At 45.3% G+C, this 27,665-nt stretch overlaps 1 protein-coding gene across 9 annotated transcripts in view; it reads right to left on the bottom strand.

Moving 5' to 3' along the window:
- The window catches only part of GRIP2 (glutamate receptor interacting protein 2), a 472,906-nt gene that overhangs the window by 34,019 nt on the left and 411,222 nt on the right, over positions 1–27,665 (bottom strand). For all 9 annotated transcript variants that reach the window (XM_088450259.1, XM_088450258.1, XM_088450263.1 and 6 more), the window contains exons 5-14: positions 26,329–26,415; positions 25,257–25,332; positions 21,572–21,717; positions 17,452–17,599; positions 15,705–15,874; positions 14,306–14,431; positions 10,516–10,674; positions 10,083–10,269; positions 5,516–5,661; positions 4,061–4,141 (exon numbers count right to left, since the gene is read on the bottom strand). In XM_088450259.1, the coding sequence (XP_088306385.1) occupies positions 4,061–4,141; positions 5,516–5,661; positions 10,083–10,269; positions 10,516–10,674; positions 14,306–14,431; positions 15,705–15,874; positions 17,452–17,599; positions 21,572–21,717; positions 25,257–25,332; positions 26,329–26,415 (1,326 nt within the window). The remainder of the gene's footprint in view (positions 1–4,060; positions 4,142–5,515; positions 5,662–10,082; positions 10,270–10,515; positions 10,675–14,305; positions 14,432–15,704; positions 15,875–17,451; positions 17,600–21,571; positions 21,718–25,256; positions 25,333–26,328; positions 26,416–27,665) is intronic.

Raw genomic sequence — 27,665 nt, 5'->3', positions numbered from 1 at the left:
TGTGTGTATAAGGTGTATAGAATGACCTGCAGGCTGTGTGTGTATAAGGTGTATAGAATGACCTGCAGGCTGTGTGTGTATAAGGTGTATAGAATGACCTGCAGGCTGTGTGTATAAGGTATATAGAATGAGCTGCAGGCTGTGTGTGTATAAGGTGTATAGAATGAGCTGCAGGCTGTGTGTGTATAAGGTGTATAGAATGAGCCGCAGGCTGTGTGTGTATAAGGTGTATAGAATGAGCTGCAGGCTGTGTGTATAAGGTGTATAGAATGAGCTGCAGGCTGTGTGTATAAGGTGTATAGAATGAGCTGCAGGCTGTGTGTATAAGGTGTATATGACTATAAAAGCATCCTGTGTTTAGACTTTGGTCCCATCCCCAATATATCTCATTATGTTATGCAAATATTCCAAACTACGGAAAAATCCGAAAATACTTCTGGTCCCAAACATTTCAGATATGGGAGACTCAATCTGTATATAGTAATATATAGGTGCAGGTGTCACCACTGCAAAGGTATCTAACCCCTATTCACAAAAGTCCATTAATGACAGTCCTGATGACCCTAGATCAGTGGTTCCCAAACTTTTTTGAACCACGGTGCCCTAGTGTATCGGCAGTGTTTTCACGGCACCCCTAAGCCAAAAATTTGTTATTGAGATATTCCGAAAAAAATATAGTCAAGTAGTACAGTGAAGTAAATTGTGCTTAGGTGGACAGGTTTGTGCACATATTTCTATTACATTGACCATAAAGAATTTGAACTGGTGCTGCACCACCAACCTAATGCTCCCCTGCAAGTGTCCCGAGGCACCCCAGGGTGCCACGGCGCACAGTTTGGGAACCACTACCCTAGATACTGGAGCCAATAACACTTTTCTAAGGGGGCTGATAATGTACCACGTATGGCGTCCTCCCCAGCCACATTTCTTCTCCCCTATATCGGCTGCTTGGCAATAAACATCCATGACATATACCCCAGCCTCAGGTTACTGCAATAGGCACGCGCACTTCAACAGGGTCACCAATATATAGAGATAAATCTACAGCTGCCAATTATATGGTTCCTTCCTTCACCCAAACCAATAAATCTGCAAATGCTTCTCCTCCCCGTCCCTACCCTACTTATATTATGTGTACCGAGACCTTGCAGGTTTTATCTATATTACATGTATCGGCTGCACCGTGCGCCATCACCCATGTATTATCCCTAAACACGTCTGTCACGCTGCTGATGGCGGAAGGCCATAATAAAAGTACAGATGTGTCCACATACAGCTTACCTCCGTGCGCTACAAGTCGCGTTAAACATTACGTGTGAGCGCCGTGTGACTTGGCAGTGGCAAGCGTCATTTGGTGCACTTTTCCCTTCAAATGCGCAGTATTCGCAACGCAATGAGAATAGGACCCACAAGCAGCTTCTGCTGATTAAAGGATATGCGGCATGTCTATATTCTGTGCGCAACTGCGGCTGTATCTGCAAGCGAAATGCTACGTTCCTGTCAGCGGCTTTCTTATGCATATTCGCAAATAAGACGCATTTGAAAATAAAAAGTTTGCACAAAGACGCTCGGCGCTACCGAGTCACACCATGGCGCAACTAGAAAGGCCGTTCAACGCACGCGGAAGTAAGATGCATGTGGACACATCTGTATTACTGGGATAAGAACAGACGCAGCCTTTTCCACAAGTCCCATAAAGGAGATTCCCTGTTAGATAAACTCTGCGGTTATTTATATCTAGTTCACCAGACAGGAAGGTTCAGGTTCATTGGTGCAAATTAGAAGGATGACTGTGTCTGACCAGACAAAGATACAATACCTCAGACATCTATTATATTAGATACTAATGCATTATATTCTGGGGAACTAGGACATTTTCCTCAGGTGACAACGGACTATAAATCGAGCTAAAAGGCCCGTACCACCCAAATCTCAGCCTTGCGGTTTTTGAACAGAATATTCTTTATATACTGGTAACTTTCTTCCTATTATTAGCTCACTAACCATTAAACTACCCCATGACAAATATGTGATGATAAATACGGTGCAGAGCAGGCAAGCGGGGGCAACTGCCTATGAACTAGTCACATGACGACTAGTCACATGACAAAGTTCACAAAATGGCTGCTCCCACTTCAAGAAGACAATAGGTGCATTTTAAAGAATCTCTGTACCAATATTTGGCAAAACACTGTTCTCCTGGATTATAATAGGATGTTGGGGGCACCTGTTCTCCCCCCCACCATATACTATGTACTAAATTGATGTTGGTTTGTACCGGAGGACAGGAAAGACCACGCATGGCTGGGATATGGTTACGCCAGACACTATGGCTCTATGCCCCGGGACTCTGTGATAATAAATCACTGGGAGTATCCTTCCACTGGGACAGGAAACGACACAGGAAAAAAATATAATGGGAGATCGATTCCGCGCTGATAATAAATGTCTCATTAATTCAGCATAGTCTCTGCAGGGAGCGCCGTTTTGGAGATGATTAACGAGGGGAAGAGATGCTTGGAGGCGGCCGTGGATTCCTAATCTGACACATGACGGCTGGTTTGGGGGAATGTTCCCGAGACTGCAGGTGCTCTCTGAGGAGATGGTCCGTGTATTAATAGTCACACCGCATACGCAGTCCCAAAATGCAAAAACAAATGGTGGCATTTATGACACCGTCAGCACCAGTAAAAGCTAATCACTCAGATGATGCATAGTGATTTCCAATATTTGCTAGCAACACGGCCAATTCATCCTTTCTAAACGTGGGTCATAAATATCTGGGAAATATGAAGGAATTAGCTGGGGACCCGCTCATTAGCCAACGCTGCGGGGTCTGTGTACACACGTGCAGCGTGTTCTATAGAGGTCACACGTGTTTATGAAAAGGGCAACGCTAGAGATTTGAAGTTGGTTGATTAAACATTAATTAATTGTCATGTGTTGGATTGGAACAAAATCAATCACACAGAGGAATCTTTCACCTTTCATAAATATGGGAGAAACTCATCTGCCTTAAAGATAAAAGGGTTTCGGAATTGATGAGACGTTGACAGCGTCCAAAGACTGGAACACAACAAAGGAACTCACCCGCGCTGCGCTATGTAACCTATGAGGTGCTCAATCCAGACTGTTGCGATCAAGACTCACAGTATCAGAAATGTCTTGGAAAAGTGATGGACAGTGACTGGGAGGCGGCTTAGCGCACAGAGTTGGTCCGTTTTACAGGGGACGTTATGGGTGCTATGCAGGCGTGCCGTGTCACGTGGCTGCGTACGCAAACGCTCAGCCGTAGGCTGGTGCAAATTTCCATGGTGCGCACCAATCGGTATTTCAGTGCCTAGACAGTGGGCGTTCCAGTCCTTGCCCATTCGGAAGCACAGCTGTACACAAGGGAAAAACGTTGTAGCGGCATTTGCAGAAAGTCCCAGATGGGTCTGCGTCTATTGGCGGTCGCTGATCTCCATCCACCTGTGAATCAGCCCTTAATGCAATAGCTTAAATGCACGCACAGGACGAAATAATTGTTTTTTTTATTAAATAATATTAAATTCAAGTTAAAGCCATTTTTTGCCATTTCAGGAAATGGTGATGTCTGCAGTAACTTAGTAACTAATCAATGTTTAAAAGGAGGATTTATATTTCAGATTATTGAGATCACTAATTATTTTCCTAATACACGTTACCGGAACTAGATACACGGACTACGATCATTAATCATATTACACTGGTTGCAACCTGCAGGATTCCATTGCTGATAATAAGGAAATGTGCACTAAAGAGATGAGGACAACAGTTCCTCAAAGTTACCAGGTCCTGGGGGACCCTTATGTCCAAACCCTGTACGTTTTCCCGGTCACCTCACTCCGTCATACATTATCTAAGCCGGCCACAGGCAACTCGTCCCCATACAGATTTATGCTTTTATATATTACAGGTATAATACGGTGTGACCTACAGGAAATGTATAGTATAGAAGGTACGCACATATATACTATGTAATAATACCCTCTCCCGCTGGGGGGGGGGGGTCATCTGCTGTGCCCATCCCCCTACTCACAGCTGATGGTGATGCCCAGCTCCACTCCTCTCTTCTTTGGCAGTTTGACGTGGAAAGTACCACTGCTCGGGACCACAGACTCTTGGAGTAACCAGATAAGAGAGAGAATTAATGAGGGGAATGTAGGTCAGCAGCCCCCAGACAGCCATCTGTGCTACACTGCAGTACAATATACAGAGGGGCTTCATGCACTGATACTTTACACAGCAAGCAAAGACCAATAAAAAGGACAATACTGCAAGCACCAATTGGGGTTTGCTGCTACTTGTAGTACCACAGGTGCTGGGGAGCTGCACAATGGCTACTGGTTGTAAATACTTGTAATGATAGAACTAGTGTTCCCCGACTTGGGGGCATATTCAATTAGCCGCGATGAGCAGTTTTCGGCGGAAAAGTATCGCTGACGTCATTTCGCCAGGCGAAAACTTATCCCCGTATTCAATTCCAAAGGCTTCTCGCGTCCGCGGAAAGTCAATGCATTGGAATAGGCGAAAAAGATTTGCCTATGAAAGCAGGCGGGAAAAAGTGCAGAATTCCAGTTTTGGGGTGCAAAGGTGGGGAAAATACCCTGCACCCCTGGGAGAGGACTCCAAAATGTAACTGCGTCCAAAAAATCCTAAAAAAAAAAAAAATTTAAAAGAACACCTCAAAAAATTACTTTGAAAAAGTAAAAAGTTTTGTTACAAACTTAAAACTACCGTAATAATCTTTTTTTGGGGGGGGTTGCTGCAAGTATGGTGGAGGTGTTTTTTTGTTTGCAGGTGCTTGCTGAGGGTGTGTTAAGGGTTTTTCAAACTTCACTTTTGCGATTTTTAACCATGCTTGCACCCATTTTCATGTACCCCAAATTTGCAGGGACTGCTTATTTTCTCCAAAAAAAACCTGCTAAATGCTCTTCTTCACCACTGCAAAGACGCTAATTAGCAGCTATTGAGAGCATTTAAGTGCCCCAAATAGCTTCAGCATTCGGGGGCATCTACATTGATCCCCAATGTTAGTGCATGTTTTGGGGGGTGTCAGGCTGATTTCCCCAAATCTGACAGCACTTTTTGCCTGTTTGAGTTTTGCCGGGTCCCGTTTTCAAGTCCTTTGGAATTAAATAGGGCGAAAAGCAGGGCCACGCACAAAAAATGTTTGCCTCCAAAAGTACGGCAGGCGAAACCTTTCCGACTTATCGTGTCTAATTGAATATGCCCCTTAATGCTACATAAATTGTTGATGCTCTTTTTTTTCTGTATATGAAACATGGGCTGATAATGAACCGGGACACCATCGTACACAGACCCACACTCCTTCTGCTGTACTCTGAGTAAATACTCTGATTATCTGTCTCATTTCACGGATCACACTAAAATGTTGCTCCTGATAGATCTGTGCTGGGAATTAATAACTGGAGACACTGCCCTTGTTCTCTCTATGGGGGACCGGTTAGAAGACGGGACACAGATCTCTCACCTGCAACGTCATATTCGATCTCCAGGACCACCTTATTGGATAACGCCGCGTCCCGCAAGAGCTGATTGGCTTCTTCTAGAGTTCCGTCTTCTGTAAGGATCCCATTAATGGAGAGCAGTCTGTCCCCTACCTGCAGCAGCCCACACCTGGAGATAAACAGAAGGCGGATGGGTCAATAGAGATTGCTCAGCCATCTCACCCCAACCTCATGGAAAACCAGAATGTTCTGTCCTGTGTGTGTCTATAACGCAGAAACATCGGACTCATCACCTAGCTGTACATATAGGGGGGTCATTCTGAGTGGTTAACTGTGACTCCCAGTGAAACAGCCAGGTAGGAGCTTGGATGGAATAAGATTCTATTTAGGGTATGACCAGTTTTAGGTAAGAGGGGATGTGCTTTAAGCAAAGCGAGGGGAGGGCAACTTGTGGCACTGTATAAAGCGATATACAACACTACAAATGGCATTTAAAATAAATCTATAAATATAATTCAGCGACAAAAGAAAACATATAATCACACACTTATGTACACAAACAGTAGACACACACAAAACACAAGTCATTTCCGGTCTAAGCTCAGGAAAGGTCTCTAATCCAAATTGTAGCTTTTTCAGTTATTCTCCAGCCTGAAAGCTAAATACATTTTTTTACCAGTTATTCATATAGCGCCTACATCTATTTTCCGTCACGTGGACACACACACGGGTTCATTTGTTGTCCGAAGCCAATGAACCTATCATTATGTATAAGAGTGTGAGAGGAAACCGGAGCACCTGACTGAAATCTACACTAACATGCGGAGAACATGCAAACTCCACACAGATCGTATATTAGTCAGAATTTGTACTCACAACCTCAGGGCTGTGATGCAGTAATGCGAACCAACCACTATGTCAGCCGTAAAAAGCAAAAGTTACTTGTATGCTTTGTACTGACAGTCACCACCTTTGCACAAAAACCTTTTCAGGTTACATGACACATCTTGAATAGTTCTAAAAGTACTTTTAATATCCAAAGCTTGTAAATATAGTTAAGATTAAAAAAAACAAAAAACAACCTGTTAGCTAATGTACAGCTATTGGGCATATGGTGTGATCTCGGCCAGCCCATAGGTGGCAGTGTTGCACCTTTAATGGAAACTTCAATGCACCACAAACTGGAGAGAGCAGTATGTATTTAAGGTAGACAAACGCTGGGAACAACTATAATATTATACGCACACAAATATATATATATATATATCTCTCTCATGTATCTATATATACATACATACATACATACATACACACACGACATCATTCAGACCCGGTCGCAAGCACTGAGCGGTTGCAACTGGGTCGATGTTAAGGTCCGCCGCACTGTGCGTGCGCAAGTCCCGGAGCGAGAGAGAAAAACTCTCTCTCTGGAGGTCACTACAAAAGGGCCGGCTGTCGAGGCTGTCGATGTTGATCGACAGCTCGATCAGAGCAGGAAGCTCCCTGGGGCTTGCGGTTGCCGAGACCCAACCTTAGGGTCTCGTCGCAAGACCCGATGGTCGCGATAGTCTTGATCATCGTGACCATCAACCTGTTCGGTCGCTAAGCTTTGGGTGGTAACCCACAGCTTAGCTAGCGACCAGGAGGCCGCACTAAAAAAAAAACAAGCGGCCGCCCTCATTCAGAGAGAGCGATCGCTTCTTGCGACCGCCTCTGAATGAGGGCCATAGAGTGTGTGTGTGTGTGTGTGTGTGTGTGTTTGTATTTCTTCAAAACCGTGTAGTTACATTGCCGGGAACACTGGCAGTATAATTACTGATTGAGGGGCGGAGAGTGGGAGGAGCTTCAGCTGGCTGAAGGGACTGATTGCACAAGATCCAAAATAAAAAAAATAAGGGTTTTCCCTATAGAACGCCATTCTCAGATTGCGTTATATAAGGTAAGCTATTAAGGGATTTTCCTTTACCTGAATAGCAGAAAGAGTTAAGCGCTGTAGAGGGCAATGACTTGCTCTATACACTGCAATGTTGTAGGAGTTGGGCTTTAATGGAAAAGATAAATGCGCTATCTTCTCCATTAGCCGGTTCTGCATAGCTGGGATACTTAAATCATAGCGGGAACGTTAGTTTCTGCATGATTTAAGTAATTATTTGCATGCTGAATAAACCACATGGCATCATGAGGATTCCTCTCCCAGATTTAGGTTTCTATTTACTAAGCAGTGTTAGGAGACAGAGTGAAAAGTGATAAAGTACCAGCCAATCAGCTCCCAACTCATCTCACAGGCTGTGTTTGAAAAATGACAGTTGGGAGCTGATTGGCTGGCACCTTATCACTTTTCGCTCTCTCTCCTAACACTGCTTAGTAAATAGACCCCTTATTCGCGTAAAGTAGCCCATAGGTTACTATAACCAACACTATCTATTGACGGCATTAGTTACCCGGCTCAAGATATCGCCGATCTCTATGCCTTCTATTAATGGCCGCAAATGCGCATTTCATGTGCCGGGTCCGATACCCGGAAGTGAAGGCATTGCCAGGGCAAGACGACGAAGAATTATGCCGGCGGATGTTCCAACAGGTGAGGACAGGTATTGCACGCATTTTTATTTAATCAGAGGAAAATTAGCTTAGGAGCTCAATAGTGTATGTACAGCCATGACTGTATTAATTTAATGGGAACAGCGTCCTCATTAAAGAAAACATTATTCAATCTACACCTCCTCTCTGCATGTAAATGACTAACTCCGTGTACCATGCAATCTGTACGCTGCAAGAATGTGGATTATTGCTCCAAGGTGAGAGGAAATGCAGGGTAACAGGACTGGTGTAGGACAGGTTGGGCCCAGCAGGTTATGTGGGGGTGGGAGGGAGAACAGGAAAGGGTACTAAACTACGGTGGTTGATATCCCTGGGCCAGATGAAGAATTAATTATAATAAAGGGTCACCCTCCACAGGAATACAGGATGGTGACGGGCCGCGGGGCCAAGTCCTGACCCCTCTACCGAGGGCGACAGAGAAACAAAAACACACTTTAATGTAAATCTCCGGGAGCCATTGGATTGGAGCCGTACAAACGTCCAGAGACAGCAGGGAGAGCGCTGGAGAGTGACACAGATCCTGGGTGTCGATACAAAGGCTAATTAAAATCTGCGGTCAATTAGAGCCTGGGACGGAGGCACAGACAGAACGAGTGTCCTTGTGGGAGAGGAGAGTTTGTCCCCGCCAAGCGCGGTTACTGTTCATTTCACGCACACTGCACAAAATCTGTCATCCTGACACAGTCTGCATTAGAGCTGCTGTAACCCTATAGGGCCAATAGGCCCAAAGCAACCCCACGTTCCCCGAGGCCTTCTCTGTTTCCCAGCCGGGGTGCCAAGCATGCCATCTGATGCTCTCCACCTTTGCAGAACTACAACCCCAGCATGCACAGCAAGGTACTATACAGAAAATGGTCTTCAGGTGCAAAGACATTCCACCGCCCTCTACCCGCAACATCATAACGTTGTATACTTGAGAATAGTCAATAAAAATACATTTTAATAGGTCGGGCAAAGTCACAGACAAAGGTGTATTTTGTGTCAATCAGATCGCACAGGTATCATTTTGTAATGACTTTCCTTAGTATTTTGTTTAGTCTGTATTACACCTCCTGAGAGTGATTGGGTCACAGCAGGTATCTGGTTGTTACTGGAGGTCTAGTCAGAGGCTAACACTGGAGACACAACTGACCCAATATTGCAGTAAGGGGCTCCAAAATGACTGATACTAGGTAACGACCCGGTTGACAGGCTCCTTATTGGTCATGATGGAATGTGCAATCAGAAGTGGGCCGCTATTGGCCCCTCCCAAGCACGTTAAACAGGACACGAAGAAGACAAAAAGTGATACGATTGCTCCACGATAAAAACGAATGCCCGGAACCGATTCGATTGTGACACCCACGTTTGTGGTCAAATTGAACTTGGAGTCTGAGGCTCTGGATGGGTCCGTGCGTTTCCACGTCTAGCCTGAGTGAGCAGCAGATTTGGTTGGGCAATTTGTTTACTTTGTCCAGCGGCCATTGCACTGCGCAGCCTTATCCTGACAGATACAATACAGTCAGAACGGAACATTGTGTAAATTAATAACGGACCAGGGAGGTGAGCTGCAGAATGTCGAAACAGCGTCATCAGCTGACTGTAGCCCTAACCCTAAAATGGACTATCGACATTCACAATGTCGACATCCAGACCATGTCAACATAATGACAGCATACTGTTAATACGCGTGTGTGGTTCAACTGCGTACTGACCCAGCCGCCCTACGTCTGCTCCTAGTTACCAGATTGCACCCAGAACAAAAAACTTTTTAAATTTTTTGAGCGATAAATTTCAAACGCTCAACTTTACACAACATTAAATATATATGTAGGTCACCATCCTTACAAAGTTGCCATGTGTTGAATAAAACGCCTCTGGATTAATTAGCAAGTGTATCATGCTGAACCTTAATCCAACTGGCAGCTCGGAAGCGTACGCCTGTGAAGTAATCGGAAGGGCAGGCAGACACCATTCGCGCACGTTTTATTTTTACACAGCGCGGCTCACCTCTCAGCAGGGCTGTCTGGCTCAATGAAACGGATTAGTGGAGGGGAAGACAGGGTCTCTGTAGCAAATATCCCTCCTTGCAGCTGAATGCCGAAGCCGTTTAATGGGTCTCCACGCAGGACAATCTCCGTGCTCTCCGTGTGTATGATCTGCCCCCCAGGACCCACAGTGCTGGAAGCCAGGGACACTGGGAAGAGACAAGAGGCCACAGCGGGTTAAGTCACTAGGTAGCTGCACTCTATCCAGACTGGATTTATACTGTAGTTCTTACAGCCAGCGTAGGAAAAAGCCACATTATACCCAGACAAAACGTCTCTGACTGGCATCCTCCTATAGATTCTGTTTATAGTAACAGGCACCATCAATGCAATTGTACAACATGTAACTGAAGATTCTAAAACCTGCGTGAAGGCCGATTCGGGAGACCCCTTACAAGAGCTCTTATGGTCCTTTTTCCGCTGACGCCTCCTGGTCAGGGTGGTCCTTGGGCTCATCTGGTGTGCCGAGCGGGGGAGGGTATTGGAATTTTGGCTGCTACTAAACCCAGGGGTTCCCGCTGACGATGAGGAAGAGAAGTTCGTGGTGACCAAAGCTGTAGATGACATGAAAGGGAAACGGTACTTTTATGTATAAATATATATTATATTATATATACACACACTTTTACATAGGAACAGTTTAGTTGATTAGGGGCATTACCACACTCTGTAAACGGAAGGAGCTGTGCCCAACATGCTCTGTGGTCATTAGACACGTATGTCTTCTAATTTCTATTTGAACAATCAGGATGAGATTTATTTACTCGTCCGGTTTATACATTCCCCGCGGTTTCGTTGGTGTAAGTGTATCAATGTATTCGCCAAGTGTAATCCAAGGTGTATGCCCACTTACCTGCCCTTTGAATTACCCCTGCATAAGAGCGTGGGGGTACGAGGGTGCAAATCCCTACTTTTACAGACACGCCTGAAATCACACATGGTGGAAACGTGAGAGCAAGGACATTTTAGGGCTATTGTTATTGCGGTTGTATATTTTAATGTTTTTATAGCATTGGTGTTAGAAAACCCATGTTCCGGTATAAAGTGAATGCGCAGTGTGCGTGACTAGGTCTGGCCGCCAACAACTCATGGGAAACTGAGAAATAAACTAATTGTATTAAAAAAAATTAAAAAGGAACCTAAATGCAGCCCCCTATTCTCTATGTAATTATCCCCCGCCCCTACCAAAAGGAATTAAAATAATGAAAACACGTAATAAAAAAATACATGAAAAAAGGAGATTGCACATATTGTGCACTACAAGTTCCAGCATGCCTTGTATAAATAAGATTGAATCCCGCCTATCTGGTCTGATGACTGGAGAAGGGCACCAGATATTTTTACTTCAAAAAGCGCCATTAATCTACATAGTGCTTTTATCGACATCCCATCATTATTGTATTTATTCTATTTGTCCCTCACAGGTGATAAACAATGGCTATCCGCTGCCCCGTCCTGCATGTGCGCTCTCATTAATGTCCAAGATCCCGTAAGATATTGATGTTCTGTAATTAGTTCCTGGCATCTGTCGGGTTTCCTACACTCTACTGCAGACGCCCATCTATCTTCATACAAGCATGGCAGAGTGCTGTCGGCTAATCTGTATCCATGTGTCTGCTTATGGGGGGAAGCGGCAGATGTAGCATTAACCTGTTAGTGCCAGGAGGGCACCACTAGGCAATGCCGTTTCCTGGCACAGATTTCTGCCTCACCGTTAATGAGGCAGCGCACTGAACAATCCCCTCATCTGAAAACATTCAAGAATGTTAAATATTTAACTGTAAAATGAAATATAACCAGCTATTTACTATCTATTATTTTTCAACTGAAAAAAAAAACCAAAAACAAAATTACAATCCGATTGGTTGCCGTGAGCAAAGCAAGATGGCAGCTTCTACTCCCATTAATAACAACATGTCACTATGAGGAGAAATACAGATTGTTGTGCTGAATAACTTGTACCTAGGTGTTTTTCAAAGCAGCTGTAGAATATAAAAAGGCGTAATTTTTTCTTAGGGAGAGGTATCAAACCTTGGAGAGATGATGGACCCGATACAGACCCGCTCGCTCGTACGTGACCGATGTTAAGCAACTACGCGTGTGCACGCTTCGTTCCGCGCATGCGCGAACTCCTCTGAGCGATCGGAATCCGCTTGCTCGCTAAACAAAGACAGCCCAGTGAAATGAGTGACAGGAGAGGCCGTTTGTGGGTGGCAACAGGGGCAGGACACTAATAACAGGGGAGTGGAGGTGAGAACGCAGGCGCCGTTTCAGAGGCGTGCATAATTAACAGCCAGCGTCATAGTACATGTCACCTGCCTGTTTTTTACACTGCAGTGCTTGCGGTAGGGTAAGGCAACCACAAGCACTGCAAACGCTTCCGATTGTCCTCGATGTACCAATGTTTTAATACACTTCATGGAGATGATGTGCGCTAGTGGGGGTCTCTACATAAGCTAAAGGGCGTCTATACACACAAAGTAATCGCACAAAGTGGGCGTGCTTATGCCTTTCCGAGCGAGCGCCTGCCATGCCGTCACTAAGCAGAATTTGCATACGCAGGGTGCGAGCGGGTCTGAATCAGGTCCAATGTACCAACCAACCAGCTCCTAACGGTCATGTTTCAAACACCTGTAAAATGACCGTTAGGAGCTGATTGGTTGGTGTCTCTCTCTCCCCTTCATCTATTTCCAAGGTCTGATTCATCTCCCCCTAAAGAACATCTCTCGCCCACATACAGTGGAGATGGTCTTTTTATTCATTAGGGGAAGGAATGTGAATATTAGAGGGGTTGTCGGCCATTTTGTTTAGTTTTTTTGCTCCAGGTGTCCTGTATTTTGCCTACCAGCCGATACCGGATAGGTGGGACGTCACGATTTTTGAGACATTCCCACCCAGGAAGGGGTGGTGCCATGGCCACGCCCCCGACATCTGAAAACCCCAGCATAATTAAAGGGGAGGAGCCCTACCTAGATTTGGGAGGTGTCCAAAGCACAGCATCTGCCTCCTCATTTACATACAATGCCGCTGGCTCTATGGGGCAACTGCCAGGGAAGTAGCGACATTATAGGATCAAAAAGCCAATAACACACAGTGACAGCGCCCCCGGTATAAGCACAACGTAACTCTACATAACCCTATTACTGAGCGGCTGACCAGTGTTTACACATTTCCAGTGATGCTAATATTAAGTACAAGGGAACATGGGTCCTATTTATATCTGGGGCTGACACTGTACTATTCCACAAACGATGAGTACACGTGTTGGCATGTGCTATTTCTGTACATAGTGGGCTGCAGTAATCCCAATGGGAGCAGCCTCGCAGCTCTCCGAAATAGAGGAGATCATTCAGGGTAGTCCCAAATATACACCCGTAGATTCATTAGCTTTGGAGGGAAAGGACTGTGGGCCTGATTCAGAGCCGCTCTTAAGCGGCCACTCGTTCGCTCCGAGCGATGTTCGCACATCTGCGCATGCATAAGGGTCGTAATGAGCATGCGCCAAGCAGTCAGTGCGATCGGAAATCGAGCGCTCGCCAAATAGCGAGTGCCTGCTAATTTGAGTGACAGGATGAGGAGTGTGTGGGTGGTAACAGGGGAAGGTGCTTGAAAACGGGGAGTGGTGATCCGAACGCAGGCGTGCCAAACGGTCAAAACGGGCGTTTAAGGGTGTGCATAATTAACAAAGCAGCGTCATTGGCCACGTCACTTGGTTGTCTCTTAGCCTGAACTGTTCGCATGATTGCGGTTAGGATAAACCTACCACAAGCACTGCGAGCAGTTCAGACGCCTTTCGATGTACTCGATTAATCAAATAAATAGCGGAGATGACGTATGATGCGAGCGGCCAGGGGGCGTCTTTACAAAATAGCGAGCGCATGTTTCGTTCGCTCGCTCAGACATAGAGGGCCAACAGTCCGCAAAGAGCGAGCGCACAATTTAAATATCCGGCCCCTTTTTCTGAACGACCGAGCGCAAATAGCGTCCGGCTCTGAATCAGGCCCTGTAGTCCGTGTGTCACAGTGAGTTTACATGGTGAGATCTAAGGAGCGATGCGAATGTACATTCCCATGTAACGCCGGGTGATCGGATAGCACAATAATAATATAATAACATAGTGCAGAACAGTAGGGAGCGACAGGATGGGCCGGAGGCTTGGGATGAGCGTGTTAGCGGTGCACGTACATTTACAGTACTCCTGGCTAGAACTTGGGTTCCAGGTGGGGGTCTTGCAGTGCCCGGGGTGGTGTGTGTGACAATAGCTGACGCAGGGGTCCCAGCAATGATGGTGCTCGCTCTTCTGCACCTTAACTGCAAGACAAAGAGCACAGTAACTGGGTACATGCTCCGTGACTGAAAGCAAATGCACAGGTCATACATGCAATCATCATATCTTATATATACAATGCAGCAGTAATATTTAGGGGTCTATTTACTAAGCAGTGTTAGGAGACAGAGTGAAAAGTGATAAGAAAGTGATAGGGTGCCAGCCAATCAGCTCCCAACTGTCATTTTTCAAACACAGACTGTGAGATGACAGTTGGGAGCTGATTGGCTGGTACTTTATCACTTTTCACTCTGTCTCCTAACACTGCTTAGTAAATAGACCCCTTAGTATGAGAAACACACAGCTGACTGTCGGCCAGGGTAATTGTATAACTGAATCAATCATAGGTCTGTATGCATGTCATTGTTTTAGAGCTGTACCCATTATGTCATGTACCGATAGTGGACAAAAAATGGGCAACTTTTCCCACTGGTCCATATCTCCATACATAAACCCCTATATCATGTAATAATATTCATTAGCCCCCTGCTAGTGACACAATGAAAGCAGGCGTGATTGGTTGCTACAGATGATCGGTCTCATCAGCAGTACCATATACAGACCCGCACACAGGCCTAGGCCCAGCGAGCATTACAGCACGAGGGGCCCTAGCAGTTTATAATGGGGGTCCTCATTCTTCTTTTTATTATGTATAACTTTAGGTCTGTATATGTAGGCAGGGATGGCTCTATGTGCTGATGGGGACATGGCCACACAACCTTTATTGCGAGGCTTCCTCTCCCTTACAGGACTGAGCCCCCTGCCACAACCCGATTACTACTGGCAAATCCCTCCAGAAGACAGAAAGGAGCGGGAGCAGTGTGCATGGTTATCTCCCGGATACCTGAAGGAGAGGGCCCTATGCATTATTGCTCCCCCCCATGATGGCGGTCCTGTGCACAGAAAGTTACTTCTGTTTACTTAATTGAATCACTTTTTCAAAGTTAAGATGGCTGCCGCTGTAACCTGCAAAACCCTGCAGTTGGAGGACACCAGAGGAACCTTTCTATGACTAGTTCCTTTGCAGGCTGCCAGAGCTACAAAATAGTCTGCCTGGGATAAACCCGCCCCCCCTACATATTACTAAATGCTCCGACCTTGCCCTGCCGGATTGCAGCCCTTCACGGATGAGAGACTCTGGATGAAAAGAGCGGTTTCTCCTCTGCGGACTGACTGCAAGGCAGCTGTCTCTGACCCCTCACCTAGACCCGCTCCCCGCTGGAGAGCCCCCAGGGAGTAACCTGTACATTCACTGACCAGTCTCTGGCGGCCTCAGGGAGAGCCTGCTGTGATGTGCCGGCAGGATCTCCAGTTTCACATTCTCCGTGGTGCTGGCGAGCAGTTGTGTCGCTTCCATCACTGAGCAATGCTCTGTACTGGTGCCATCGATGGAGAGGATGTGGTCACCGGGGTGCAAGGCCCCGCACCTGAAAAGGGAAGGAAGGTGTGACCACGGCACCCAAGAGTTACACAACTCAGGACACAATATTTGTAGAGGGTAAAGGAGAGAGGACTTTAAAAATAAAATATTATATATATATTGCAATTTACCGCATTAATAACAGACTGTGGTTTATATTACTAATATATCAGATCTATCGCTACCTAATTAGGCCCACCAAAGCCATCACTGTCCCCCTACTAATTGCTACACATGGAGTAGAGTTTATTGCAGCAAGAGTCACTACAGCATAGGTTTTCAGAAGCTCACACCAATATTCTGGATCCTCCATAAGTAAATGATAATATGATGGATGCCCAGTTAACGTCGAGTCTCAATTTAATCCTTGCGCACAGCACCCTGTGTACCGCAATAAACACTGCTCCACCTGTGCATGTTAGATAAGCGGGCTGCAGACACAGGTTCATATTAAGGGCTTTGGGTCTGGAATGTTGTGATGGGATCTATTTGGTTAAATCAGTTACTGGTCCCCTTAAGTAATTTTTCTCTGGTCAATAATGAATGGGAGATTCCTGCAGGGCACAGATACTCCATTGCGCTTAGCTCAGGTTGGTAAACGTGACCAACATCCACTTCTCCAAGCACCCCTAAAACAAAAACTAGGAGGTGGCAAATCCAGGTAGGGCACATTTAGAGGGATAAGCAATGCTGTAAGGGACAGTGTTATATGTGACACAAACTACCCATATTCCAAAGACATTTATTGTAATGGGTCACTCACCACCCTCCCCCACCCAACGCCATGTCCCCAAATCAAACGCCCACACCCCTATCCGATTATGGAAGTAACACTTTTGTCTACAGGGACATTTAGGGGGCCGTGATGGAGGGACAGGAATGCACATTGCGGAGAGTAAGAAAAGACATCTCAGGCTCCGAATTTTGGAACCGAAAATTAGGTACAGTGACAAAAATCTAAGTTTTGTTTTAAAAACTATTGAACATAAGAAAACGTTTATATTAATATTTCTCAATCCTTCTCTAATAGCAACCGGGGGTAGTCCACATACATCACAATATTTATCCAATGGGCAGGGGACTCAGCCGTAATGGGGCTGAAAATTAATTAAGCTGTATCCAGATCAAGGGATGATCACAGTCAACCCTCTAACACCATTTTCCAAGCTGTAATTCAGACTTTAAAACAAGGATATCAACAAAGAAAACTTAAATGTTGAAGGATTTTAAGCCACCTTTCACATGACTGAAAAAAAACAAAAACGAAAAAAAACACAGTCAAGGGCAAGTTAAATACAAAACTAAAGTGCATAAAGGGCCGGGCCGTTGGCGTCCGAGCATTACAACGCAGGTCAGCATCAATGGCTGTTTAGCAATATGGATGGACAGAGTGAAATATAGCAGGTACGGCAGGCAGAGCTGTCACCCGCCGTCACCAGGCTCCCCTAAGTATGAGCCTAGTGTGCCCAAATATCAAATCTTCCCCTTAAATGAGATATAAAAACCAAAAGGAATTAAGCTGGAAGTAGGAAAGGGGCAGAGAGACCACACAGACACGGCCCATCCTCATCAACAGGCACCCACCTGTCCACTACGCTGGCGGGCTTGACTTTATCGATGACTATGACTTGCTTGTTCCGGTGAGTGCCGGTGCTCAGGGATATGCCTAGTGTGGAACCTGGTGCTTTGGCAATTTCCACCAGCAAAGGTCCTGATGCATTTGTCACAGTGTCTGGGGGTGGAGGAAAATTGGTTAATTTGGGGAGAGAGAACGAGAGATATAATAATTAGGTCACTTTGCAATTGGCGTCTAACTGTCAGACATTACTTATACACTGATAAGACTGCAGATAAAATGTGTAACACTAAGGAGCTCCAGTCATTACCATCTGTGACCTATTACCATATCCTCTGGATGATGGATACTATGCCAATATCACTTTACTGACTTCTGTGCTTTCCAGCCAAATGTTTATATCAGCATTGCCTATTATGGTCATTCTTTGGGCATAACTATATGCCCAGCAGAGTTGTGTTGTTATAGCAAGGCATAGAAAACAAAACAACCCTGGCTGAAAATATAAAGACATGGCTAGAAGGCACAGAGATCAAAAAAGTTGCAAGAGACCTTGAAAATAAAATAAAATAAAGTCAATGGAAAGTGTCAACGCCCTTTAAAAAAAATTCCACAGACAACGTACTTACAAGTTATATGGCAAAAGTGTTCTTCTAAGGTTCCCTAAGATAACTTTATTTTGCGGTTGTAAGTTCATCCTCAATCTTGCAGCCAATCAGAAAAGGCTTTTTCTTGTTTTTATTATGGTCCGTAAATCAGCCCCAATCACACATAATGTACTTTAGAAACCGACAAAAGTGTGACGCAAATACGGTTTTGTGACCTCAATCGCTGACATTTCTGCAAGTTTAGCTGGTTACGCAGGGAAGGCCAAAAAGCTTACACCAGAATACATATAGCAGGAGTGGGACTTGAGGGTGTTCCTGGCTGGTTAGTCACACATTGGAATATAGGGCCTTATTCAGCAAGGAACGAAGTTGCTAATAAGCACGCAATTGGTCAGTTCGCACTGCGCATGCATCGCAGTGCGCATAAGCGAGCCAGACGCTGTGCTCAGAACTGCGTTAGCGGAGACTACGCAAACCCATGGCAGAGTGATTGACAGGAAGTGCAGTTTCTGGGTGGTGACGGGGTCGGGGAAACACAGGTGTGCCAGTGCGTTTCAACGTCATTGCATGGGCGTGCAAGCAATCCTTGCTGAATCAGGGCCTGATTCAGAGCCAGACGCTATTTGTGAACAGTCGGTCAGAAAAAGGGGCCGGCTATTTAAATTGAGCGCTTGCTCTTTGCGGTCTCTTGACGCCTCTATGTCTGAGCGAGCGAATGAAACATGCGCTCGCTATTTTGTAAAGACGGCCCCTGGCCGTTCGCTTCATACGTCTTCTCCGCTATTTATTAGATTAATCGAGTACATCGAAAGGCGTCTGAACTGCTCGCAGTGCCTGTGGTAGGATTTACTTCCCGCAATCACTGCGAGCAGTTCAGGCTAAAAGACAACCAAGTGACGTGGTCGATGACGCTGCTTTGTTAATTATGCACACCCATTAAACGCCCGCTTTGACCGTTTGACACGCCTGCGTTCGGATCTCCACTCCCCGTTTTCAAGCACCTTTCCCTGTTACCACCCACAAACGCCTCATTCTGTCACTCAAATTAGCAGGGCCTCGCTGTTTTGCGAGCGCACGATTTCCGACCGCAATGACTGGTTGGCGCATGCGCATTACGACCCATACGCATGCGCAGATGTGCGAACATCGCTAGGAGCGAGCGAGCGGCCGCTTATGAGCGGCTCTGAATCAGGCCCTCAGGCCCATAGTCCGTCCCAAAAGCCCCTCACTTCTACAGTTAATTTAGAAGTATAGGAAATTAAACTGAGCTATATTTGAGGGGACAGGAGGAAGACATGGAATGAATGACGGGGGTGGTCCTACGGTGGTGCTAGTTGAACTTCAATGTGACGTACCGAGGATAGACTTGTTGGGACGTTTTCAAAGATGTGATGATTGAAATGCTTTTAGAAAACAATAATTGCATATATGTATATTAAAAAAAAAAAAAAAAAGCATTGCAGGTCTGCAGATTTAGAGGCCTATTAGGGGGCAATTCAAATGTCTGCGATGTGCTGCGGAGAGACTACATAGTGGCTGTGAATACAATCTACGGCAATGTATCTCTGCCCATGTTCCCTCATACCCAATAGAGGTGCGCAGGAAACTTTGCCGACTTTTCCTTACCATAATAATATCCAGCGGCTCATCGTTGAGCAAAGAAATTACCCCTATGGGGTATATTTACTAAAGTGAGAGTTTTTAGAAGTGGAGTTGTTGCCCATAGCAACCAATCAGCTTCTAATTAACATATAACTAGCACCTTCTAGAAGATAATAGCTAGAATCTGATTAGTTGCTATGGGCAACAACTCCACTTCTAAAAACTCTCACTTTAGTAAACGTACCCTTTAGAGTCTTGAAAGTCACAATATGTTACCCTCCGCTATAATAATCACCTGATAGTCTAATAGCACTAATAGATTCTGAATATAAAAGGTAAATTTAAAAAGAGTAATCTAAGTTTCCTTTTATAGTTACAACTAAAATTCAACATATTCATAATAAATTCCGCTCCCAGATAAATGAAGATCTTTGACATAATTAGATTTATTTTTGCCATCCAAGGAAAAGTATTTTCCCCCACAATCTTTTCTTCATCTCCAAAGAGATCAGCTCTAATACACTGGTGCTAAATAAATATAGGTTAATAAATAAATGTTATTTCATATAACATGGCTCTAGATCTAATAAAGAGCGGCAGCCACCGCTCCAGCCCTACAGAGGTTACACGTATTTCCGATAAATCCACAGAGACGGAGCTGAATCTGGTCCAATCAATTAATTTCCTGCATCAGATGAAAAGCCGAGCGACTTGCCTGGAGCGCTCCCAGCTTGTTAAATGACTCCTATCAAGACGCATCAGAACATTGAGTGCCCTTCACCCAGTAGGGACCGATAGGCAACCTGCCAGGGCCGACGTAGAGACAGGACCAAGATTCTTCCCCCATCAGGCTTCAGGTCATCGAGTTCAGCACAACTATCAGGAGACGTTGTGCTCTGTGTCAGAGGGACCAGCAAGAATTACAGCTTGTTGAGACTCCCAACACCCATGTGTTAATGTCTCCTTCTAGAGCAGAGGTGTTTTAATGTCTCATATTGGGCCAAAGGCCGCACGGAGAGAAAGGACTTGTTTAAATGGGACACCATAAAATACAACACTATTAAACATGTAGGACTGACACCAGGAGAAGAGGAAGCTCTCTGCAGTTATGTCACCTTATTAATGAGTATTAAGGAGTTTGTGTAGTGGGTTTAGGACAACGGGCACAAAGCCTGGCAGTGGTCAGATGCCAACAGGATTTCCTGGGGTGCCCCAGGACTGGACCAATCAATTTTGACAATATCATTCTCTGGCCTCACGTTTCCGGTCAAAGCCATGCACTTAGCAATACGTAGCATTTGTGTGGTCAGCGTTAGCCTGGACAGGTGTCACTGATAGCACAGGTGGGTGTGATTATCTTACAGACTGTACGGGTACGAACCATGGACCCTGTGTTATTCTGTTACTTGGGAGTAAGGTGGTCATTCGCTACCTCCACTCACCTAAAATACCGTCCCTGGTGGTCTCCTCTCCTCACACAATCTCTGCATCACAGAGCACAAAACTATAAAGGTACCAGCTAACATGAGACGCATATACGGGTAGCAGGGACAAAACAAGAATTCATTGTTGTATATATTATGTTTATTGGATGGGAATGTGCGGGCACAGGTGAGTGTCTACGTACCACTCAGAATGACCCAAATCTGCTCCTTTTTATAAAAAAAAAAAAAAATCACCCCCTCATGTCCCCCACTACCACACAGTCAGGTCCCACGGCAGCAGTTCCGGTTACTATTGGCAAATTGACTGCCCTGATGTTAAATATTTGGCCAGCAGCACAATACAGTAACACACCGTGCAGAAAGGAAGTTAATGAAAGGGCCCCAACGCTACTGCTCAGAAGTGGGGAAACACCGAATGTTCCAGTCACGATGATTCCCCCCCAAAAAACATCGCCCCAGGACCCCCGACTCACCCATAAGAGCAACTTCATATTCAATCTGGAAGACGGCCTCTTGGCTACACTGCCGGAGGATGCTAAGGGCGTCAGCGAGGGGAACGTTGTGAAGGGAGATTCCATCCACGCACAGGATCCGGTCCCCAACTTTCAAGGTCCCTTCCCTGCGGGAGAGAGCAGGACAGCCTCAGTACTGCCAGGGAGAATACACAGGACCAATGCACAATAAGAGTCTACAGAAAGGCAAGGCGGCGTTACAGTCCACACGAACACAAGCGCTAGGTCTACGAGAACGCATCAATGAATTATCATCAACGTCATCATCGAGAGTATTTTATGGAATCCAGAAACCAGGCATTGATTCCAATTTTAACCCTTTCATACCATGCAGTCTCCTAGGTAACGGAGGTTACATTCTCTACAACAAATTTAAAAAGTCGTTTTAAGCAGCGGCATCGGATTCAACCCGTCATCCCGGGCGCACGTTAGACACAGGCGCTGTACGCACTGCGCCGTTACGGGCTGTAGGTTTTTTTTTCTCTTTCTGCATCTTTAACTGTACAAATTAAAATGACAAATTCCTTAAATCATCCCCGATATCCGACAGTGGCTCACTTTGATCAGAACAATCTGCTTAAGTCTGTCTGTCAGAGCCGCGGCACCCGCATAGCTTAATGGAAATTCTCCTCATTGATTTATGGTAAGGAAACAAGAGGCTCTAATGCCGGAGGGATCCTGCATTTAGCAGTCTGAGGTTACTGCATCCGAACTATGGGGAAAGTGCAGGAGAGCAGAGGGGGGCTGGTGTCAGGACAGAGGTGGGGGGCTATGTGCATACAGAAAAGATTAGAGAGGGGTCTAGGCCGTTCAGAAAGGTGAGGTCATTACGGGAGAGCAGGAGGGGTTATAAAGTGATCTACAAAAAGGTCTACAAAACAAACAAAAAGAAATGCCACTGTCCAGTGATAAAGGACACTGACTGGAGCACATTCTCTTAAGGGGCATACACAAGAGACAATATCTTTGAACAATATGAATGATAACATCCGTGTGTATGTAATGAACGACCAACGATGCGGGCCCCCGCTGGACGATGACAATATCTTTGGTTGTCCGTACATGCAGGGCAACGTGGACAATATCGTCAAGAATTGCCTGCTCAGAGATGTGGAAGGAGGACTTCACTGGAAGAGATCTGTCAGTGTGTACACCCAATATCTATCATAGAGCTGTCAGTGTGTACACCCAATATCTATCATAGAGCTGTCAGTGTGCACACCCAATATCTATCATAGAGCTGTCAGTGTGTACACCCAATATCTATCATAGAGCTGTCAGTGTGTACACCCAATATCTATCATAGAGCTGTCAGTGTGTACACCCAATATCTATCATAGAGCTGTCAGTGTGTACACCCAATATCTATCATAGAGCTGTCAGTGTGTACACCCAATATCTATCATAGAGCTGTCAGTGTGCACACCTAATATCTATCATAGAGCTGTCAGTGTGTACACCTAATATCTATCATAGAGCTGTCAGTGTGTACACCCAACATCTATCAATCATAGAGCTGTCAGTGTGTACACCCAATATCTATCATATATCTGTCAGTGTGCACACCCAATATCGTTTGTCCTGCACTACAGAAAGTTCAAGGGAAATCTTTCACCAACATCGTTCTAACAGCACATCGTCCCGTGTGTATGCGGCTTAACAGTCACTGTGAGGAGCACTGATACACAATACGACGAGGACAGGTATATCTTACACTCATAATCACATTCTTCTACAGTCACTGTGAGGAGCACTGATGCACAATACGACGAGGACATGTATATCTTGCAGTCATGATCACATTCTGCTACAGTCACTGTGAGGAGCACTGATACACAATACGACGAGGACATGTATATCTTACATCATAATCACATTCTTCTACAGTCACTGAGAGGAGCACTGATGCACAATACGACGAGGACATGTATATCTTACAATCATAATCACATTCTACAGTCACTGAGAGGAGCACTGATACACAATACGACGAGGACATGTATATCTTACACTCATAATCACATTCTTCTACAGTCACTGTGAGGAGCACTGATACACAATACGACGAGGACAGGTATATCTTACACTCATAATCACATTCTACAGTCACTGTGAGGAGCACTGATACACAATACGACGAGGACATGTATATCTTACACTCATAATCACATTCATTCTTCTACAGTCACTGTGAGGAGCACTGATGCACAATACGATAAGGACAGGTATATCTTACACTCATAATCACATTCTACAGTCACTGTGAGGAGCACTGATGCACAATACGACGAGGACATGTATATCTTACACTCATAATCACATTCATTCTTCTACAGTCACTGTGAGGAGCACTGATGCACAATACGACGAGGACCGATATCTCACATCATAATCACATTCTTCTACAGTCACTGTGAGGAGCACTGATGCACAATACGACGAGGACATGTATATCTTACACTCATAATCACATTCTTCTACAGTCACTGTGAAGAGCACTAATACACAATATAATGAGGACAGGCATATCTTACAGACATGATCAAAGCGCACATTCTCATACAGTCACTGTGAGGACCACTGGTCCACAATTTTGAGCCTTAGTATGAGTCAGATGCATCCGCCGGGTTTGAGTTGAGTGTGCAAGCATCTGAATCACAAAACATAGCATGCGTGCACATGTGCCTCACAAAGTGGAAGTAGGTGCATGGGTGCAGTAGACTTTCTGGCAGGGTAGCCCCCCCCCCCTACCCTACCCTGCCAGAAAGTCTACTTCACCCATGCACCTACCTGATCACTAAGCTTATTCTACTACAATCACTGTGAGGAGCACTGATGCACAATACGACGAGGACAGGTATATCTTACATCATAATCACATTCATTCTTCTACAGTCACTGTGAGGAGCACTGATGCACAATACGATAAGGACATGTATATCTTACATCATAATCACATTCTTCTACAGTCACTGTGAGGAGCACTGATGCACAATACGACGAGGACATGTATATCTTACATCATAATCACATTCTTCTACAGTCACTGTGAGGAGCACTGATGCACAATACGACGAGGACATGTATATCTTACATCATAATCACATTCTTCTACAGTCACTGTGAGGAGCACTGATACACAATATAATGAGGACAGGTATATCTTACATCATAATCACATTCTTCTACAGTCACTGTGAGGAGCACTGCTAACCAAAAAGGGAAGGCCACAGTCGTGGAAAAGGCAGAAGTAACTATTAAATGTAATCTATAAAGTGTAGGCACACTGTAAGCTCCCTCCCCATCCTGTTCACAGATGAAATCTTTCATACAGGAATTACATTTATTTAACAGCAGAAAAATAAAACTCGCTGATCTCTGTCATATTGATCCGATTCCCTAACCGGTCTGTCGCGGAATTAAAATGACATTAAAATATGCCTCGCTCGTTCACGCTTTAAGTAATATTGGATGGATTTATGAAAGCGTCACGCTGCTCAGCCGGCTGTCATTCTTACAGACGCATCATTTAACCCAGTTTGTGCGCACACATGCACGCACACACAACTGGATATATAACCACCGGTCGTGCAGATCTGTCACCACGATAAGAGGGAAAGTAACACAGGAAGAGCCGCCGTAGTACCTATCTGCTGGTCCTCCTGGTCTCACGTAGGTTATGACCAAAGGCCTTGATTTATGCCAATCCTCCTGTGATCCTCCTGCAAAGTAATACATGGATTATTCACAACCATCACTGGAGGTCCCAACCTTGCCCCGCTTCCACATGCCGGATTTTATCACTGCCATGTCATCTGTAAGCCAGATCCTGCTAGCAGTAAAAAGAATATAGCTCTGTTACCAGAATGACGTCTGGCTGTGCATGCTGGGACTCTTAGTTTTACAAAGGCTGGAGGGCCACCGGTTGCCTACTTCTTAACTAGACACGCAACAGAAGAGACTCCATTCAAAGAACAGGTGGCAATGTAATAAAATCAGCTCCATCTGTATGCGAGAATCTAAGTACATATTACACATTGGTCACAGCTAATTCTCAATCACTTTACGGAGAGGTACCATGGTGATCTACCCAATTGGTGCCACTGGCGAGAAAGGAAACAAGTGCTGCAATTAAGTCTGCTCTATCAGTACATGGGGCCCATTTATCATTGAATATTTGAGATAAAATCATGTGTTTTCGGGGGTTTACCTCAAATATTAAGTATCCCCTTGATATATTAAGGATTCAATTCACTGGTACATTTGCACGTGTTTCTCAGGATTTTATCTTTAATAGCTTCCAGGAATAAAATAAATGTTACCTTGTTTCATTGTGCCTGAACATCGCAGAAAAGGGTTACAGCTATGCTCGCTAAGTGCCTCGGATTTATTTCAGGGAATGCGCAGAGTACTGAGTCAAAGAACCCAGCTTCCATGTTATATTCCCATAACGGTTATTACAATTCAATGGATATAGTAAATAGAACGAGCTCTGGCGTACAGGTTTCTCCTTACTAAGTAATGGGAAATAAAATCTCCATTAAGTTACAATCACGTCTTTGGTTCTACTCCACAGGCTCGTGGCTTCTCAGCGAGACTAGACGGAGTGTAACGGTCCCATTTCACCTGTTCAAATTTATACCGCAACCAGCAATAAAAGCTTATTCTTAAGGTTGTTCCCACTCTTAGGAAATGTACGAAGTGTCAGCGATACTCGCCTCTCATTACAAACCCGAAGCTGTTCCCCTCTTTGCACAAAGAGATCTCCAGTGTCTTTGGGATAATGGCAGCATTGGAATCGGGAGCTATAGAGAAAAATGAAAAATGACAAGACGGACTGAGAAAGCATCAGGAGAGAGAAAGGAGACATACAGCCTATAGTAAGCCAGCTTCCTTCAAGATATAACGCGGCGTAGTCCTCACCGCAGTAACAGCGCCGAGAATTAGGGTCAGGGGGGGCAGAGATTCTGAGCGAGGACATGGAATGGGTTTAGAGGTTTGCGAATACTGGTGAATTTGGACCCAAGACTGAAACTGGTTCCCCCCCATAACGGAATAAGCGATTCACTCCTAGCCCACAATTCTTAGAGCAGTACTATTCCCAACTGTCTTTATACGTCCCAACCAGCTCATTGTTCCAAGAGGATATAGAAATGGTCAGACAATATGTAACTGTCCTGCTTTCAGAGACTATTGCACACTAAGGCAAATCAATGTATTGCTGCAGTCCATCAGCTGTAATCTATATGCCCAGCATGCTCTCTTCCAAGCCCATAGCGATTACCGGCACTACTGCAGTGAGGGCAGCTCACTAGGATTTCTGCATTGCCTACATTAGTATATATTGAATGACTTTGTTGCTATACTACATAATATTTGAATGCTCCTGATCAGGGGCAGAACTATGGGAGACAATGGAGGCGCCTGCCGCCGGGCTCCAGCTCTGAAGGGGGCACCTCCTCCATTGTCCACAACATATTCTCCCCACATAGGGCTGTAACTATGTATCCGGAGTGTACCGTCATGGTCACCCAATACATGGCACCTCTTCCCGGCACCTGAGAAGCTGCCATACACTAGTGGCGAGCTCCATGTCAGACCATCAGCTGCTGCCTTCGCCTATCTATAGCCTGTCTGCATGCGAATTGCTACATTACAGTGTCAGCGGAATGGGCACCAAATTATAACTCGCCTCCGGGCGTCTGGGATAAACTTACGTCACTGCACCTGATCCACCATGGTGGCAGCCATTTTGTGCGCTGGGCCAGAATGAGAAGTCAGCCTACCACTGCGCCAGGAACCAGTGACTTCCCCTGGGCACAGCTGAGACAGAGAGTGGAGGCTGCCATGTCTGGGGCTGGACTCTGTGCCTCAGGGACATCACCAGTTCCTGATGAACTGAAAATCTGCAACTTCCAGAATTCTGCTTTTATGCCAAAGACAGATCATATGGTAACCTAACCCCCCGCCCAGTGGGAACTGGGTCTCCTGGGTTACCCTAACCTAATTTAATGTGTTTTTTTTTTTTTTTTGCTGAGCAAAAGAGCAGGAGACA

The sequence above is a fragment of the Taudactylus pleione genome, unplaced genomic scaffold (genome assembly GCF_031769625.1).
Source record: "Taudactylus pleione unplaced genomic scaffold, aTauple2 ptg000512l, whole genome shotgun sequence".
NCBI classification, from domain to species: Eukaryota; Metazoa; Chordata; class Amphibia; order Anura; family Myobatrachidae; genus Taudactylus; species Taudactylus pleione.
The sequence above is the reverse complement of the archived record's forward strand: the minus strand, read 5'-3'. Positions and strand labels throughout refer to the sequence as shown.